The sequence below is a fragment of the Accipiter gentilis genome, chromosome 5 (genome assembly GCF_929443795.1).
Source record: "Accipiter gentilis chromosome 5, bAccGen1.1, whole genome shotgun sequence".
NCBI classification, from domain to species: domain Eukaryota; kingdom Metazoa; phylum Chordata; class Aves; order Accipitriformes; family Accipitridae; genus Astur; species Astur gentilis.
The window spans coordinates 46,159,427-46,177,023 of NC_064884.1; the positions used below are offsets into that span (position 1 = coordinate 46,159,427).

The window sequence follows — 17,597 nt, forward strand, 5'->3', positions numbered from 1 at the left end:
ATCCCTTTCATATCATACTTCCCAGTGTGCGTGTCAAAAATGTGTTTCTTTTCATAATACTTTTCTGGCATGAATGTCTGCCAGATTAGTGCTCCTTGTATGTTTATTAAGAAGTAAGAAAAGTGATCAACAATAGTTATGAAGAGGCATATGGACATTCAGTGATCTGCAGGTTGATCATTAATATGAAAACATGAATATACTTGATTATACTGAATATATTGTGTTTTCTGCCCTAAACCTTTCATCATTGAAGTATCTCTGTGTAATATGCGTAGCCTATACCAACAGTTTATACTTTTGAGCTGAAAACTAACCATTGTTTCTTCTAAATAGTTTGCTATTATCTCAAAATAAGGAAAATTATTTCTGTATTTTGTGCTTTTTATAATATAAATCTAAAGATTGAATATAGCTCTTCTTGTTGCAGGTTTAGGCATGGACACACTTCAAAACCAATATACTTCTCTTTCGAAGTTATTTTGGTAAACAGAAAATTGTTTTTTCTTTGTTCTGGCTTAGTTATAACATTGGATTTGTCAACTGAAATGTATTAGTTTTTAATTTATCTACATCTAGGAGCATAGGTGCTTCTTTGGGCAGAAATGTATTGTGAGCAGTAGATCAAAGGTTTAAGTAAAGCATTTGTGTAGAAATTAATTGATAGCCTGGTATCAGTGACTCATGATAGTGAAAGCAGAGGATTATTTTATTTGGCAGCTGTTTATATACAGTAAATAACACACTGGACAGGTGAGATTTCAAAAGGAAGAGTTTTTTGTGTTTATGTCGTCAAGAGGAAAATGTAGGCTTCTTGGACTGAAGATCTGGGTGTGGTATAGGAGACAACACTGTATGAGGAAGGGTACGTGCAGTTATTGGTAGAAAAAGGTTTAATAGAGATGGTGGTCTTTTTATTTCTGAACTGAAAGGCAAAATACATTCTTATTGATAAAATATCTTTGCTTTCTGTGGTCCCTGGTGATATAAACATTCACAGAGAGGTCCCTGGTGATATAAACATTCACAGAGAGTGAAAAATAATAAACAGGCCTCTTCAATTTATTTGTTCACTTTAATTTATTACGAAATGCAAATTGACACTTCTTATTTATTTGAAAATCAGCTTTTACTAAAATGAAGCTGCGTTACATTTGAATGGTAGTTCAAGTTCAGAAAAGGTGCATTGAATCAATATTTAAATGCATTTTTAAAAACAAATACTCTAAATGTGCTACTACATAAGAGAAAAAATAGATTGCTAAACTCTGGATTGCAATGAAACTAACATATTTGATAGAGAGTGTATCATCTGTATCTGGTAAATTCTTTTTTTGTAAAGTTTTGATGAGGTGTCCATCAAGGTCTCAGAAATAGCAGCTCTCTTCTAAAAACTTTTCATTTATTAATATGTTGAAAGTGTGAGAAAACTTAGGGCACCAGCTGTTGAAGTTAACTGTCTGAAAAAATGAAGCAAAAATTCTCATAGTGCTTTCAGAAAAGTCCATTACTATCCAGAGCTTGTTAAGCACATGAGCAAATTTTGTCCCATTTTGTCTTCATCTAATGACTTTCACCAGCTTAGTGCTTTGAAACTTCAACAGTAAACATTGTTTCAGTATTTTTCTAAATGTAATTTAGACTATTTTAAAAGCTATAGTAAATTCATGCTATAAGTAATTTGACTTCCTAATTTTTACTGAGTAAGATTTTAATGTAATTTTAAGACTATGATGTAAGTAAAAATAATACTGAGTTTTTATCTGCCTTGGAAACAATTATACATTTATAACAGGCTGATTTGTGTTTTATTCATCAAGGTATTTAGTCACAATATGAGTAAACCCAAAATCTTGTACTTTGCAACTTACTATTTCTATTAACACTCACACACACACAAAAAAAAAAAAGAAAAAAATTGTTTGAGATTTGATAGTTTGGCATTTTTCAACCCCTCCGGGTTTTAGAGAGAATTAGATTGGATACTTTATAAAGTTTAATCTTTCAGTTTTGGCATCAGCTCCAAGAAGCTCAGAGGCCGTCTCCTCTCTGCTGGTGCCATTTACAGCTTCTCTTCAATCTCTTCCACCTTAGAGGAGACAACCTTGCCATCAACCACCTCTTCAACAATTGTCTTGATCTTCTTAACTTTACTTGATTCTGCTAATGAAATTGAACAGAGAATTAATTAAATGCAATGTATATTGACAGAGTAATATTACTGTAGTACTAGCAGAAATTCCACCAATGAGAAAATAGATAAAGGCATCTTTTCAATATACAGTTACTGTGAAGTAAGCTTTTGGGGTATACAGGATATGGTTTCTCTTCCTTTGAACATCCTGTATGTTACCCATAATATTACAGCGGACATCGTGTTGAATAACTCCCTATCCCTACGGATAGTTTTGCTTCAGTTTAGCACAAACATGTAGACCTAAAACCTAGGAAAAGTCTTACACTGAAATGGATATTTTTGCTATTAAACTAGATACTTTATTTAGGAGCCTAGTCTCCCTGTGTAGTCAGTGGAGAGAAGCAGATGCTTCTGAAGTCCTCCAGAGGGTAATTCAATAATTCTCTGTCATTCTCTTGGCTCTTTGAGGAGTCTGTGATTTTACTTTGGGCGTCTGAATTACATACATAAAAACAGGCTTTGTATAATCCCTATAGGTTATCTATTCATACAGTTGATTGCTTTCTTGATGTAAGATTCCACTGGTTATTTGCTCTCAAACTGTGTTGTCTTCTATCAGGCTACTTAGTTCCGTAACATTTCAACAGGCAGCCATCAAAAAATAAGGAAGTTGGTATGACATACCTTTTTCAAGCTCTGCTGTAGGTACATCCACTTGGAAATGTCTGTTTAAATTATAAATTAAAAAATATAAATATATGACACCTAACATATTGAAGAAACATTGTTGTATGTTTCCTGTACATTTCATCAAGACAGGTAATGTCCTTTCATCAAGACATATAACCAGGTATTTAAATGAGTTTTCTCTGTTAAAGTAAAACTTGCTGAGCATAAGCTATAGGTGAAATTAATCTGCAGACTCATTTCTACAATGCTATGACTTCAGCTCATGCAGATATGCCCAATCTAGTTCCAGAATAGCTGAACAGGCAGAATCTTGGGGGGAAATACCACTCTCTGCTTGCCCCGCTTTCATAGATGTCTGTTCTTTTCACTTCAGAATATGGGATACTGGACTAACTGAACATTTTAGTGTCAATTCACTTGGACCTCTTTAAATTTTTAAATAGCTTGACTACTAGTGACACAGGTAGAGCAGAGCATAAGCCAGTGCAGGCTGCAAAACTTGGCATGGACTGCAAGAGAAGATCGATATGCTTTTGCTGAGTGCCTGCTCTGGTATGACTAGGTGCTGTGGTGTCTAAAGCATGTTAAAAATAATCTAGCCCAGGTTAGTCCAGGTCTGCAGAAGCTACAGTCATTACAGTTATGGACAAGTCAATCCCACATTGAATTACTGATGCTTCTGGAGCGTGAACATCTATCCAGGTACTCATCTTACGAAGAGTAACAGTATACACCTGTGCTTACAAAGAGTAACAGTATACACCTGTGCAGAGGCTGAGAGAGACAAACTCAACCGAGTTCCACAGCAGATTCTGAAACCCAGCACGAACTGCAGCCTCCTGTGAATCTACAGTTGAGAACTGGGCAACAGGCTTCTTCCCCCCACCCAGTTGGAAAGTGGCAGATTTTACACTTTTGCCTTTGTGAATATAGATAGTATTTGCAACATTGTTTGCTGTCATACCAAACTAAACTGACAAGCAAAGTGCGTGTATTTCCTCACCCACTGTCCTCTCCTTCCAGCAGACGGCGGTACGTGGCAATCTCCATTTCCAAGCGAGTTTTGATATCCAGTAGTATACTGTACTCTTTATTCTGACCCTCCATGTCAGCTCGGAGTTGCCTCAGTTGAGCTTCTAAACTGACAACTGCTTCCTGTATTTGGGTTAGCTGGTATCTATAACGTGCTTCAGTTTCAGCCAGAGTATCTTCTAAAGGCTTTTTCTACAGCCAATGAAAAGAAGAGAGGTACATTATTCAAGAGGGTACCTTTTTGTGTTAAAATAGAATTTTGATTGAAAAGCCTCTCAGTTTCTATATTTATGCATGTAACTGTGTACTAAACGCAGTCCTTACTTCAAGTACTCTTTATTATTTACCATGTTAAGCTGGGTCTGTAGTTGTAGCTTCAGACCCTGAAAGATCTGTTTCCGGTTGGTGATCTCTCTCCTTTGGCCTTGCAGCTGTTCAGTGTCGATTGCTACTTTCTGGTTCAGTTCTTCTGTCTGAAATGCAAAAATGGAGGGGCTGTAAACTGCAACTAGACATGACTGAGGTTCTTGCTGATGTTTAAGTAATTGACCTTACCTGCTTTTCAAATCGTTCTTTGGCTTCTTGACGGTTCTTTTCTGCCATTTCTTCATATTGCTGTCTCATGTTTTCCATAATAGCTGCAAGATTAGTACTTGGAGCAGCATCCACCTCTACATTAACTGAGCTGCTCACCTGTTTGCGCAGTCTGTCGACGTCCTACAGCAATGAGGACTGTATTAGCATCAACTAAAGGGAACTTTCAATCCTGAATATTGGAAGCAAATCAAAATCTACCGACATAGGAGTAATTCTTAAACAGCACCTCAGGGCAAGATAACTTAATCACCTTGTAAATACTGTTTAGTGCACCTCATGTTAGAACATTTTACTTATTTTGTAGCAATAAATGCTATATCATAGATAAACATTATAAAATGATGATTTCCTCAGGACCAGATCTATGGAATAAGTGTAGAAGTCATGGTTCCCATTTGTATACTTTTGTGGGGTAGCAACTCCTAAACCACAAATTATTCTTGAAAACCTTCACTCGGTTTCTGGAGCTGTTCAATCTTTGATGCCTAATAGCTTGGATGTCAGTTACTGCCACACACATAGAAATGATGCAAATGCCTCAGTCCTGCACAGCACAGTTTTAAGTGGGTGGCTAGGCTGGCTGGTTTTCTTGGTTGGATCTTTCTAATACAGTGCTTAAAGAATGTATTTTCTGCAATGTGATGAGGAATTTACAGTTTTGAAGTTGATAATATGACACTAAGAGGAAAACTTGGGCATATCCCATAACTGAGATTTTGTTAAGAGTAATTTTGAATTTAGGATTTCAGTTTGTGTCTTTACTTGAAAAGGGGAAATAAACAATGGTTGTGTAACATTCTTACTTTTGTAGGTCTTTGAAACTATAAATGTAATGCTAAGGGTGAGGTTCAGTTTGAACTTAGACTCCCAGGAGATACCGAGTACACATATCTAAGTTGTACGTATCTCTGCATGAGCCAGAGTTCCTGTTACAACCAGTAGAGGCCAGAGAGTGTCCCAGCTGACCAGCCAATAGGTGTTTGCTCTACAGTGATCAGAATCACTCTCTACGGTATGTCTGTTTTATTGACTGTCTCTCAGTTGATTGTAATAGAACTATAGGCACATTCACAAAGGTAATATATGAATAGGAACCTAAATTTTGATATGCTAATCTGGAGCTGAATCCCACCATAAGTGTAATATTCTTTCAGATTAACCATGAAGATTTCATTATTCCTAGTGAGGCTGAGTTTATGTATGGCACTTAAAAACATCTCTCCCTGACAGTGTTTGGCTGCTCTCACCTCCTCATGGTTCTTCTTAAGAAAAGCTAGTTCTTCATTCACACTTTCAATCTGTGACTCCAAATCAGATTTCATCAAAGTCAAGTCATCACAAACCCGGAGCAGTCCATTAATGTCACTCTTGACACTTTGCCTGAGCAGGTATTCATTCTCATACCTGTAAAATAAAGCTTGTTTTGTCATCATGAAAATGCAACTCTTTGATGTAAATGTTAGAATCAGTAACTACTATAGCCTTAGCTGTAAACTTTTTATTAAACTTTATGTTAGAAAATGTTTACTTCTCAGCTTTGATACTAATAACTAGAAGCTTTCATGAATAAGAGGAGCAGGAAAGAGAATTTATGAAACCATCATGGAACTTACTTCAGTCTAAAATCATCAGCAGCCAGTCTGGCATTGTCAATCTGCAAGGCAAGCCTTGCATTTTCCAACTGTGCAGCACCAATCTAAAAAGAAATAGTTGAAAAGGAATGAATCTTTGAACATAAAAGCACACTTGCTCCATTTCTGGAAATTAATACTGCATGTGGGCTTCATCTCGGTTAACTTTAGCTGTCTATTAGTCATCTAGGTTTAAGCTAAGTTCCCTTTGAAGTGCACAGAAGGAATTAGGGTTCTCCAAAAGGCAAATTATCCTGTCATAAAATAGGTATATAAAATAGTTGGGATGAACTGCTTTCTGAAAAGGAACTGCTTTTAAAGGATGGGAAATTGAACTGGTGAAAAGTAAGAGGGGAAAGATTTAAGGAAGTTCACTGGAAACATAATTTGACAAATCTATCAGCTGATTGCTGTGGGAGTATTTTATTGTTTATAGTGGTAGTTTACTATTTCAAGTAGTGATCTATTATTTTGTCTGAGCATTTGACATTCTTTTCTGAAAAAACACTTTGACAAATGCTAAACTATATTTGAATATGTAAATTACCATTAGTACTTTCACTAATTAAAATTACCTAAGGCAAATACAGGAGGATTAATTAATTTTGTTTTCGTGTATGAGATTACTCACATCTGCAGACATATATCTAGTATCACAAATTATGTAAAATCTGTCACTAATTTGTATCTGATCAAAATAAAGCATTAATTTTTCTTAGCTGAGACAATTGCAATTTAGAAAAGTTCATTTTCTACAATAGATTATTGTCTATCTTCCCAATAATTGCATTTCATATATTTATAGATGGTTATATGATATCTTACCTTCTTCTGGAGATCTTCAGTTGTTTTAAAGTATGAGCTATAGTCATACCTTATGACTGTGGTATTCTTCTCATACCACTCCTTGATCTGCTTTTCAATCAGGGAGTTTGCCTTTTCTAGAGAGTGCACCTTCTCCAGATATGAAGCCAAACGGTCATTTAGATTTTGCATAGTTGATTTTTCATTGCCAGTGAGCAGCACATCATTACCAGTAATATTAAGCTGGAAGTTCCCACCAAAGCCTTGTCCATAGTTGGTGCTGGTAGATACACGGGTGCCATAGCCACCAGCTCCCCCATAGACACTAGGTGCCTGCATCTTTTGGATGGCCATTTTCCTGGAGGTTGAACCATTGACACTGAGTGCAGTAGGTTGAAAGGATGTTCTTCTACGCCACTGAAGGCTTCTGTTAGAGAACGCCATTTGTTTTCTTTGTCTTCTAAAATGAAACGGCTAAACCTACACAGATGGAGAGCAGCTGAAGTGAAAAGCAGTGCGTGCTCTGTAAACCTTTATACTGTGTTTCAAAGAGGAAGCACAATAGTTATAAACCTCACCTCTATTGACACATAATAACTGGTGTCAGCACAAATAGCACATAGCACACTGCCCCCACACTCTGTATTATGTAAAGGGGTTTTCATGTGTTCCTCTGTTTGAGAAAAACTCCCCAGGTAGTTTGGCTTGCTTTGTTATTATTTTGAATAATAGATAAAACACAAATGAACTGTTGAATCATTTACAACAGTATACCTGCAGCCATGCTCTCTATGGTCCTTTTGAACAAACAAGTACATCCTTACCCCCATGTGCAGTGTATGACATAAAAATGAGAGTTGACTATATGTGGCAAGAGACTTAAAATGTTTATATTTGCAGTCAAGTATATATTTCTGTTGAGTAAGCCATAGTTTGGGCCTCAGGACAGTCTAGAACAGTGTGTAAATTATTAGAAAGGAGGCATCTGTAACTACCATGTTAATTTTATAGTAAGCACAAAACAATATTCATACTGTAATTGGAAAGTGAATGTTGTTGTAGTTGGCTTACATTGAACATGCATTCATTTAGTATTAGAAAACTGTTACAAGTTGAACTCTAGCTTTCAATGCAGTTGAAATTAAGCAGAAAGAGTATTGCTTTGTCCGTAAATAAAGTAATAGGAACAAGAATACCGGAAATCTTCATTGCCCGCTTTCTTTGTTTCACGTATGAGATGCTGAGGTCTATGGTGTTGAGATCAAGCTTCCAGCCTAACTAGCTTCCAGCCCTACTGTGTGGCTGAAGTTAAAGCAAAACAAGTATCCCTCCTGCCTCATCAATATTTTAGACAAAGAGACTACCAGCTGATGAGTTCCATGGCTGGGCATTCCATCACAAACCTGGGTGTTCATTAAGGGGAAATCAGCTGCCTTTGTTCAGCGCATGAAGAAATCCAACAATCCTACTTCTAATCGTACTGAGGTTCCTAAACTGACTATAGTGTATACTTTTGGTACAGAAAATGCAGAGGTAAAATGGAAAGCTAGGGAAGAAACTGCTTCCTGAGGGCATTATTAGTCCTGCAGGAAAGCAGGTAGCAGGTGTGGATTGAGACAGGATGTAGGTGTAGTTCCTTGGGGCATTGCATTGACAGTACTTTAGTGTATTATTAATGTACAGCTAGTCAGGTAGAACAATTAACACATATTGCTTGTATTAGTGAAAACAGCTGCTGTACGTACTGATCTTCAACTCTGGGGCAAGGAAATTGGTGAGACACTAAGCTTTGGAGGCATTAAACTATATATTGGAAGCATTAGACTATATATTGGAAGCATCTTCAGGTTTCTGAGAACACCTAACCTGGGCTATTATGGAATCATAAGTACTGCTAAGTTTTTTAAGTTACTGTGCTACAGCTTAGTCTAAATAGTATCGGATCAAGGCAAAGTGTTAAGCTGTCATACTTAGATATTCTGAAAACATGCATCTTCCAAACCAAAGTGATCAGTGTTCAGGGCATAACTTTTTTGCAGGAGGATGCTGTGAATTGTCTTTGGACCTTGAATTGGTCTTTGGGTGTAACTGGTAATAGAAAACATTTATGACAGTTGAAACCAAAGTACACTAGCCATATAATTTGGACTGTCATTGTAGGAACTCAAGGTGGGTTGTCTTTTTTTCATTAAAAATATTCAGACTAAGTAAGAATCAATGGTGTTGTTAGGGCAGACCTTACACCTTTAAAGCTGTAAAAGGAATACAGCAAGAGATCCTCTACAGTTACATCTCTTGGTTATATATTTACAGCCTAGACTTCTGACAGTATTTTATGATAGTCTATTTAAGAATAAACCTTCTGCTTTGTTTTCTTAGTATTTATTAAAATTAGTTTCCATGTTACCTTAATGGTATTTTTTCTAAACATCACTTGAAGATTCCATTTTTTCTTTTATTGAGCAACTGACAAAGGTTATTTGTTAGCTTTCATGCTTGCCTTTAAATGCAACAAGCTGTCATTGAAAGCCTAGATTGGCTTTTGTGGGTCAAATTCTTAATCTTCATATTCACAACTATCCCACCTCCCTGGGCAGAAGCAGCTACATAGTTTAAATATCAAAAGTTAATTATGTGTGTTGTCAAATTAATGTCAGGTGTTTGAAATTTACAGACGTGTATACTATTTAGAAACGTAAGAATAATATAAAAATACATTTCAGATTGATAGAGAAATAAAATTCACTGATACATAAAAATTTCTAAACTTTTCTCTAACTTCACCTTGTACAATGATCTGAATTAAAGTGGACACCAGGATTAAGTCAGACATTTGCCTTGTGTTCTAGCTCTGCTATTTTAGGTCAAGCTGAACTTTCAACAATTATTTTTCTTCCAGAATCCTCTTGACTATTAAGCAAAAGTGTTCAAGGCATATGCAACTAGAAGCACAGAGCAGTAGCATCATGCAGACCTAGTATGAAAAGATACTGGGCTGAATTTTCTTAGTGTTCTTTTTCTTTTCTTCTCCAAATTGTTTACTGACAATTTCTCTGGTCTTATCATTTTATATGTGCTTCTGTTTCAAAAAATAAGCTGGAATATTTGCAAGAATATTTACTAAGATCAGGATAGGTATCAGTCACACCAGAGGTGGGTTTTGCTTCTGTTTTTTGGTTCAATATAGGTTTTTTCATGGAATATATCTTGAATGGTTGTACAAGTCACTGGAAACTGCAAGAGTGAACACCAAAGACTCTACCTATACCAGTAAATGAAACAAGGGTAAGGCCCATAGGCTGGCTGAAGGGCAAGTGGCTCGTCATGGCTCACATCTACAAAGCTGTACAGCTCTCAGTTGGGAGTGGTTATCAGCCTCCACTACCTCTTGAACTATGCCCAGGTATTATCTGGAAGAATATGGGCTGTCTTATTTTATTTTTTTATTTTATTTTATTTTATTTTATTGGTTGGAACAGTAAGTTACCTAAATAGATGTTGAGCAATCTAAAAATACATTATCTGATATCTGCCATTTTGATCAATGTTAAAGAAGTGCTGTTAACATTTTGCTGACGCTTTAGTTCAGCAGTATAATTTCCAACTCCAGACTCAGTTGTGAATACTCTATAGAGGACAGTCTGTGGATTCACGTGTAACACTTCCTTTCAGCGACGTGCTTAGTCAAAATGGTTTGTGTGTAGTCATAATGAAACATTCATGACAACACCAATAAATTGTTTGATTTCATGAAGAAATCGAACCTGTGTGACAGAAGTTTAATGTATATTAGAGAGCAATGAAGATAAGTCATGCAGGGTTATGATAACATGTGCATGCCATTTAGTATTACTCACCTTTACTAACCAGTCATGGGTAACCAGTCTTCAGAGTTCAAGGAAGAAAGACACACCCAGCTTTGGTTCTGCATTTATGCTGCCCTTAGGTGGAATATATGCTTTTCTTTAGGCTGACTTAAAGATTCAAATAAAGTCTTTTAGTTTGGTCTTTAGTGATGATCCATTCTAGTAGTGAAATCCAATGCCCGTTTATTAGTCCCTGTAACTATGTTGCTGATCTGAGTTTGGATTTTGTGTCATAAGAATTTGAATATGAAAGATCTCTTACAATACAGTCCACTTCCACTGTGCAAAGTGCATTCAAGGAAGAGGATCTCCATGTTCAATATTCCAGCCATATTCCAGTATTCAATATTTCTGTGTCTGACAAACCCCCCTCTTTCTCTTGTTAACCTATTTGTGAGAAGTTACTTCCTGATTTATGCCATACAGCTGGTTTACAACCAAAGGAACGGTTGTAAGATGAGCTTTCAGGGGAAAATCTGAGTAAATTTTTAATGTAGTTGTGAGCCAAAATCAAGTTTTAAATTAAGATTTTTCTGAATGAGTGAAAAAAAAGTACTCAGGTCAATTCTCCACCCTGAAAACAAACTATCTTTGTGCCATTTGTTAATGCAAAGGCTGCACCCTTGAAGACTGCTCTCTCCAAAGAGAAAAGAAAGATGTTTTGTGTTTTGCTGAATGTGATCGGATGAGAGAAAGGTCCAGATGATGTCACTAACTCAACTGGATTCACTTAAGCCCTGAATATTTGCAGCACAAGATTTTACACTGTCTTCCTCACATACATATTTTTTCCTCATTTCCCTCTCTGTTTATCTTTTGTCCCATGAAAATATCTTAATCATCAAATCACTACACCTTATTTTTTTCTGCTTTGGGCTTTTGACCAGAGAGGTAAATTTAAAACATTACTTTAAATCGTATGATACTTAAAGAGGTGTTCCAGATTGTGGAATAGTGCATAAGACTGTGTTGGTTATATCCTTCCCCAACAACAGGTTGAAAATGAAAGTCAGGAGCTGCCTTTCCTGTCTTAGCTGCTCTTCTTGAATCAAATCAGATTTCAGTGCCAGCAATAACAGCTCCAGGCCATACAAATGAACCTTCTCTTTTTTCTCCCCTAAAAGTGTCATTAATATCAACTCTAATATAATCTAAAAGACTACCAGGTGGATCTTTTTCCCTTGTAAAAATTATGTGCAACTGAGGTGTCGGTGGAATGAGAAAACCAGTAAGCTGGAGAATATTTCAGCTTACTGGTTTTCTTAGTTCCATAATGCTGGAATAGTTCAGTATCCATGAGAAAATATTATCTATTTATATGATTCAGTGAGCAAATACGATTTTCATGGCCCTGTGCAAATATATGCACACACTGATAGTATGCCGTAAAAGATACGTACAAACACACTGTGTTGCATGTATTCACATTTGTGTAGATTTTTTTCACTAGCTTTTAAAAAAAAAAATCCTTGTGGTTTCAGGGACTTGACTTGTATCATGCTTGGAACCCCCAAACCAGGAGAAAAACTTAAATTTTTTTCAAGGGTATAATTGCACTCATAACTCTAAGGAGTTGCCTGGGCAGTTCCGTGACTGCAGCTTTTTCTTTGGGGACCACTCTGGTCCAGTACATTGTAGTGACCACATGGCATCTCCTCTCCCAGTATTTGTATAACCAGAAGCAAATTATGGGTTGCTTGCTTTGTAAAGAGAAGCAACCTGAGATACTATCCAAGCCTCAGGATCTGTCAGGCAATCAGGTTTCAAAAAAAAACAAACCCAAGAATGAAAACAGGACAAAAATATATCTCAGTACTCCCTTAAGAAAGTTGTGCATTTTTAGGAATGTCCATTACACAAATACTTCAACAGAAATTTCCAGTTAAAAATTGTTCACTAGCCTTAAGAGTCTCACAGAAGGCACAGATATCAAAAGGAGTGGTTCCTGTGGTAATGCTTAGTCATAGTAGTCCCATTTGCATGCCATTTGGAGCAGAAACATGATGTGTATATAGCTGTTTGTCACTAGAGGCCACCACATGCCTTCTTAAAAGAGTTATGTGTAGAAACGTACGTATAATTTGCTGCAACGGGAGAACCCATACTGGAACCTGAACATGGTTAATGAAATTCACATATTACATAACAAAATTTCACATATTACCCACTTTTCTGGTCCTATATCCAGAAGAAAATTTTTTTGCATAACTTTTGTGGCCAAATGTTTAAAGTAATTTTTATCTTCACAGCCACAAGCTGTAATTACAGGAGTTTAGCGTTGTGTATGGCACTGAGTTTGTAAGCAATGGCAACAAGTATTATCTATCTTTCTAAATCTTGAAAGCTGAATTTTTGAGGGCAGGAATATTCATTATCCCTTTGAATTATGCCCCTTTGTGACTGATGCTTGAGTATTTTAATTTTTAGACAGCAATAAACTCTAGACATTAAAGAAGGTTTCTTTGTTTTTACTTTTTTTTTTTTTTTCTGCATAGCAGCAATGTTATTTCCAGTGGAACATGTCCATTCACAAAATGTCTTGGTAACTGGCTTGAGACTGTTCTGTGGTGAGATTAACTAAGAAACAGAACCTGGGCACTTAAATGGCCTCCAAAAATTGATAATTTGTCTCAGTAATAAGGAATGAAAAAGTGTTTTTTTTCCTGCACTGTTAACTTTAAAAACCACAATTTCTGTCTATTTGCAGCAACATTACATATTTCCTTCTTTGAAACTGCTCTGGCAAGAGTTGCCTGCAGTGTATTTGTTCTATGCATTTTATGCTTTAATTTCTTGTAAGCATGATTCAGGGCTGTACATCTGGGGCAAAGCTAGTACTTTTTCTCTAAAAGTAGCAGAATATTAACTTCTACTCTAAATAAGTACTGTATAGTTTCTCAGATACTTCAGCTTGTTTGTTTCTCCTTTTCCCTGCCTGCTGCAAATAATTATTCCTCTAAATTGAACTACATTTTTCTCAAAAAATATTCCACATTTTTGTTGCTTTCTGTAGAGCCTAATAACAGCCTATCAAATTAACTCCTTTTGACTGTCCTTAGGATGTTGGAAAGCAGAAAAATTTACCCCTGAAGTGTAGATAGTTATTGGAAGTGTCTTTACCACAGCTGATGTTATGGTTTTATGCCTTTAAGCTTCTGATGCATATTCAGACTTTCAAAAGGCAAATTAGTATGTCCAGAAGAAGCAGCCATGCACCTGTTTCACCATTAGGTCATGGCTGGTACTTTGTCAGCTATAAGCTTCTATCATAAGCGCAGTCCGAACTGTTGCTTATGTTTAATGTGATACTTTTGCAAACAGTTCTTTTATGGCAACCCCTAGATGTGTGGCTCAAGTAGGTCATTTCAATATAGTCATACAATTAAAAATACCTCAAAAATACAACTTGAAAAGAAATGAAAAATTTTACTGAGGAAGGAATTATGAAGTAAAAAATTACTTGTGATTTCACGAAGCCAAATGTACAAGTAGAGTCAATAATTAAGATGCTTTTGCTGTATAATTCAGGATGGGGGAAGGATGGCGGGGTGCAGGCCTCTCAGGCATTATTGTTTCCTTGCTTCCCAGTTTATAGATCCTTCCTTTTCTAAATGATTCATACACAGAAACAAGCATCTCCCAGCAAAATCTTAGAAACCTTTATAGGTCAGGGTGTGGACATTGTGAAATGTTTTACTGGCTCTTCTACCTATTCTCTCTGCTTCGGTAATAGCATGCAAACAGTGTTTTTAGCAGTGTTATAAATGCTAGATTTTCTTTTCTTCTCTTTCTGAAATTACTTCATTAATTTTGCATCTGTATTAACAAGGTAGGCAGAAAGCAAAATTTTGCATTCTACAGAAATGGTTTGTTCATAAATAAGAAAGAAACCTGCCAATGTGTGCCCAAATCACCCGAAAGAATGTGTGATTAATAGCACAAACCACTACTGTATTACCTCATTGCAAACTTCTTCCAGAGGATCAACAATTCACTTAACCAAAGCTGCGTATTGTAATACACCTTAATAAGTTTTAACATTTCTACAAGTGAAATGAGCTATGACTCATACACATTCTGGAGTGCATTCAAGTCTGTTATAAATCACGTTGGAGGATTATTTAGTGCAGGACTTCCTTAAATGGCAGGTGAAACTGCAAGAAGTGATTTGTGAATGCTGATGGTTTCAGCCTCCTTTTATAGACTCTGTGAGTTCCTGTGTCTTGTTAGTTTGCAAAAGTATTGTTACATCATTCACTTAGACTTAGAAATTACATGCTGTTTACTATCCGATTCCATTTATGGGAAATAGAATATAATCACTTTGAGTGTGTTATTTTTTATGATACTTCAAATTTTTAAAATTGCAGTTTCTTTGGGCCTGGGTCAGTCACTTCCTTCATGTTGAAACAGCACTTCTGTGTATAATTAATACTGAAGTAGAATAAATACCATCTAGAGAGTTCAATCAGTTTTAATAAAGTAATTTTTCAAGCAATACAGTGTCACACTCCTGAACATTTCCTTTCCTTCAAGACACTGATCTGAGATTAAGAGAAAGAAGCACATATGCCATCTCTTTTTAAAGTTTCCCAAATACTACAAAATCACCAAAGACACCCAGGCATAGTGTTCTGTACAGGACTAATTGTAGTAGGGCTATTAGCACACATAAATTGACGAACATCATCAAAGTATGTGCAAGGTCTTGACTGGCAGTACACACTTGAAATGAATCAATTGAATTATCTCTTCAGTGTGATCAGATACAGAAAGTATTGCTGTAACTAGAGAATGGCTCTTTGCGGAAATTCTATTATCTAATAACTGGGGTAAGTAGAAGCTGTGAAATGATGAACTCTAATTTAGTCGCTATCAGTGACTTTCTCTGCAGCCTTGAGCAAGTTGTGTCATCTCTTTTTTTCCAATTTCTCTAGCAGTAAAATGGGAATGATACTACTACCCCCATTCATTATCTCCCTAACTTCATCTCTCAGTGTGTTGTGAGAATATAATGTTAACAGTGCATGCAAGTGGTAAATATTAGTATCATTATTTATTATTTAAGGTGCAGACCTACCCTAAATATATTTAGAAATGCATAGCTTATCTACCAGAACACAAATTCAGAAATAATGAATAAACACTAGATATAGGGCAACATATGGCCAGTGACACAATATCAAGATGTTCAACAAAGATGAAATCTGCAATTATACATAGTAGTCTAAAGCCATGAAAAATTCTCCAGAAATAAGCAATTTTTGCCATAGAATACTTGCTTTCATTTAGAAAACAGAATGTAGTGTAACTAATACTTATACATTTTAAACTGAAAGAGGGTAGATTTACATTAGATATGAGGAAGAAATTCTTTACTGTGACAGTGGTGAGACACTGAAACAGGTTGCCCAGGGAGGTTGTGGATGCCTCATCCCCGGCAGTGTTCAAGGCCAGGTTGGATGGGGCTTTGAGCAACCTGGTCTAGTGGAAGATGTCCCTGCCCATGGCAGAGGGGTGGAAACTAGATGGTCTTTAAGGTCCCTTCCAACCCAAACCTTTCTATGATTCTACGCTTAAGGACTAATTGGTTTACTTCACTTACTAAAAGACAGCAACTTGAATGGATGTGTTAGAGCCATCGATGTGTGGTGATGTTAGTAAACAGAGTGAACTATGAGGTCAGTGTTCTGAGCTGTACTCGTCTGACCATTACAGAATGCAATGACACAGTTGTTAAAAGAAGGTTAAAATCATCAGAGTGGTGGAGAGGAATGGGAATTCTGCTACGTCTTAGTCTCATTTGGACCATAGCTGCGCATAACACAGCAATGCAGGCAGTGCATCTCTCACCTGTGCATGAGAGGACACTAGGACACGAGTAAAGCCAAGGCATTGCTCAAGAATGTGAAATAAGGACAGGCGTGTTCTATAAAGTACTTCAATTATTCATTTTTCTTTCTTCTTTCCTTGTAGTTTAGCACAATCAAAACCTGGCACAAAGCATAGATACTTAGAAGTTTTTATAATTATTTGTATCACAGCAATGTGGTTCTGCTCTGTAAATTTGAGAAATGAATATAACTTTAAATAACAAAGAAAATTGTTCAAGAAAACCTAGGCACATTTTGTCCAGATGCTATGAACACCAGGTCTGGCTTGCTGGATCTGGTAAGCCATAAGGAAGGACATTGTTAATTATCCAAGAGTTACTAATCCTGTATTTCAAGTTTTACCCAATTTAAAGAAACCATTAGGTAATCCGTTCAATGCATTTGGGATCTCTTTATGCAACAAGGGTGGAGAGTTGGGGGGTGGGGGGCAAAGGGGAATCATGAACTGGTCCTAACATGCCAATAAGAAAACACTGTATTATAGAGATGGACTTTGTTTATTTTAAATCTGCATTTTCTTTGAAAATTTCACATTCTTTTATGAGCCTTGTTTCAAAGCAAAGCAGGTAACAGGAATCCTTTATGAAAGTCCCTTCTGAGTAGGTATGAAAGAGTACCATGACAATTTCACACATGAATATGAGACTGCCCTGAACACACTGTTTTATATGCAGACATTGACTTTGGAATGCAAATCTGTACAGACACTGATTATGCTCCATTTTGTCTCTCTTCGTTCTGCTTTACAGTCTTTCTTGTCTAAATGATCCTAATAATATTTCTCGTTTTCTCATTCAGTTTTTAGCTTTGAATATCACTAGACATTTTCCTATTGCTATTAGGGTCTCCTGCTGAGTCAGTGATTGGACTGATGTGAGAAAGGGGAAGAAGCTTGGATTTGGGTAAAGAACTTGGGCCTCTCCCCTTACGTTAGTATGCATTGCAT

The 17,597-nt window shown here is 36.4% G+C and overlaps 1 protein-coding gene across 2 annotated transcripts; it reads right to left on the reverse strand.

Annotated features, from left to right (window-relative positions):
* Nucleotides 1–2,062: 2,062 nt before the first annotated feature.
* KRT20 (keratin 20) lies at nucleotides 2,063–7,335 on the reverse strand. Of its 2 annotated transcripts, XM_049800472.1 has the most exons (8): nucleotides 6,913–7,335; nucleotides 6,070–6,152; nucleotides 5,704–5,860; nucleotides 4,415–4,576; nucleotides 4,207–4,332; nucleotides 3,831–4,051; nucleotides 2,822–2,862; nucleotides 2,063–2,160 (listed from the first exon to the last, which is right to left on the reverse strand). In XM_049800472.1, the coding sequence occupies exons 1-8, from the start codon at nucleotides 7,333–7,335 to the stop codon at nucleotides 2,063–2,065; spliced, it is 1,311 nt and encodes a 436-aa protein (XP_049656429.1). The 2 variants fall into 2 exon arrangements, with proteins under 2 accessions (XP_049656429.1, XP_049656430.1); XM_049800473.1 differs by lacking the exon at nucleotides 2,822–2,862 and having other exon boundaries at nucleotides 2,063–2,163; nucleotides 3,835–4,051.
* Nucleotides 7,336–17,597: the final 10,262 nt, after the last annotated feature.

What these genes read in the sequence shown, in the direction of transcription:
- KRT20 (XM_049800472.1), bottom strand. Translation starts at nt 7,335, where the DNA reads ATGGCGTTCTCTAACAGAAGCCTTCAGTGGCGTAGAAGAACATCCTTT. An exon ending in TTAAGAAGAACCATGAGGAG is followed by an intron (nt 4,577 to 5,703) that starts GTGAGAGCAGCC and finishes TCATTGCTGTAG; the next exon opens with GACGTCGACAGACTGCGCAA. An exon ending in AAGAACGATTTGAAAAGCAG is followed by an intron (nt 4,333 to 4,414) that starts GTAAGGTCAATT and finishes TTTGCATTTCAG; the next exon opens with ACAGAAGAACTGAACCAGAA.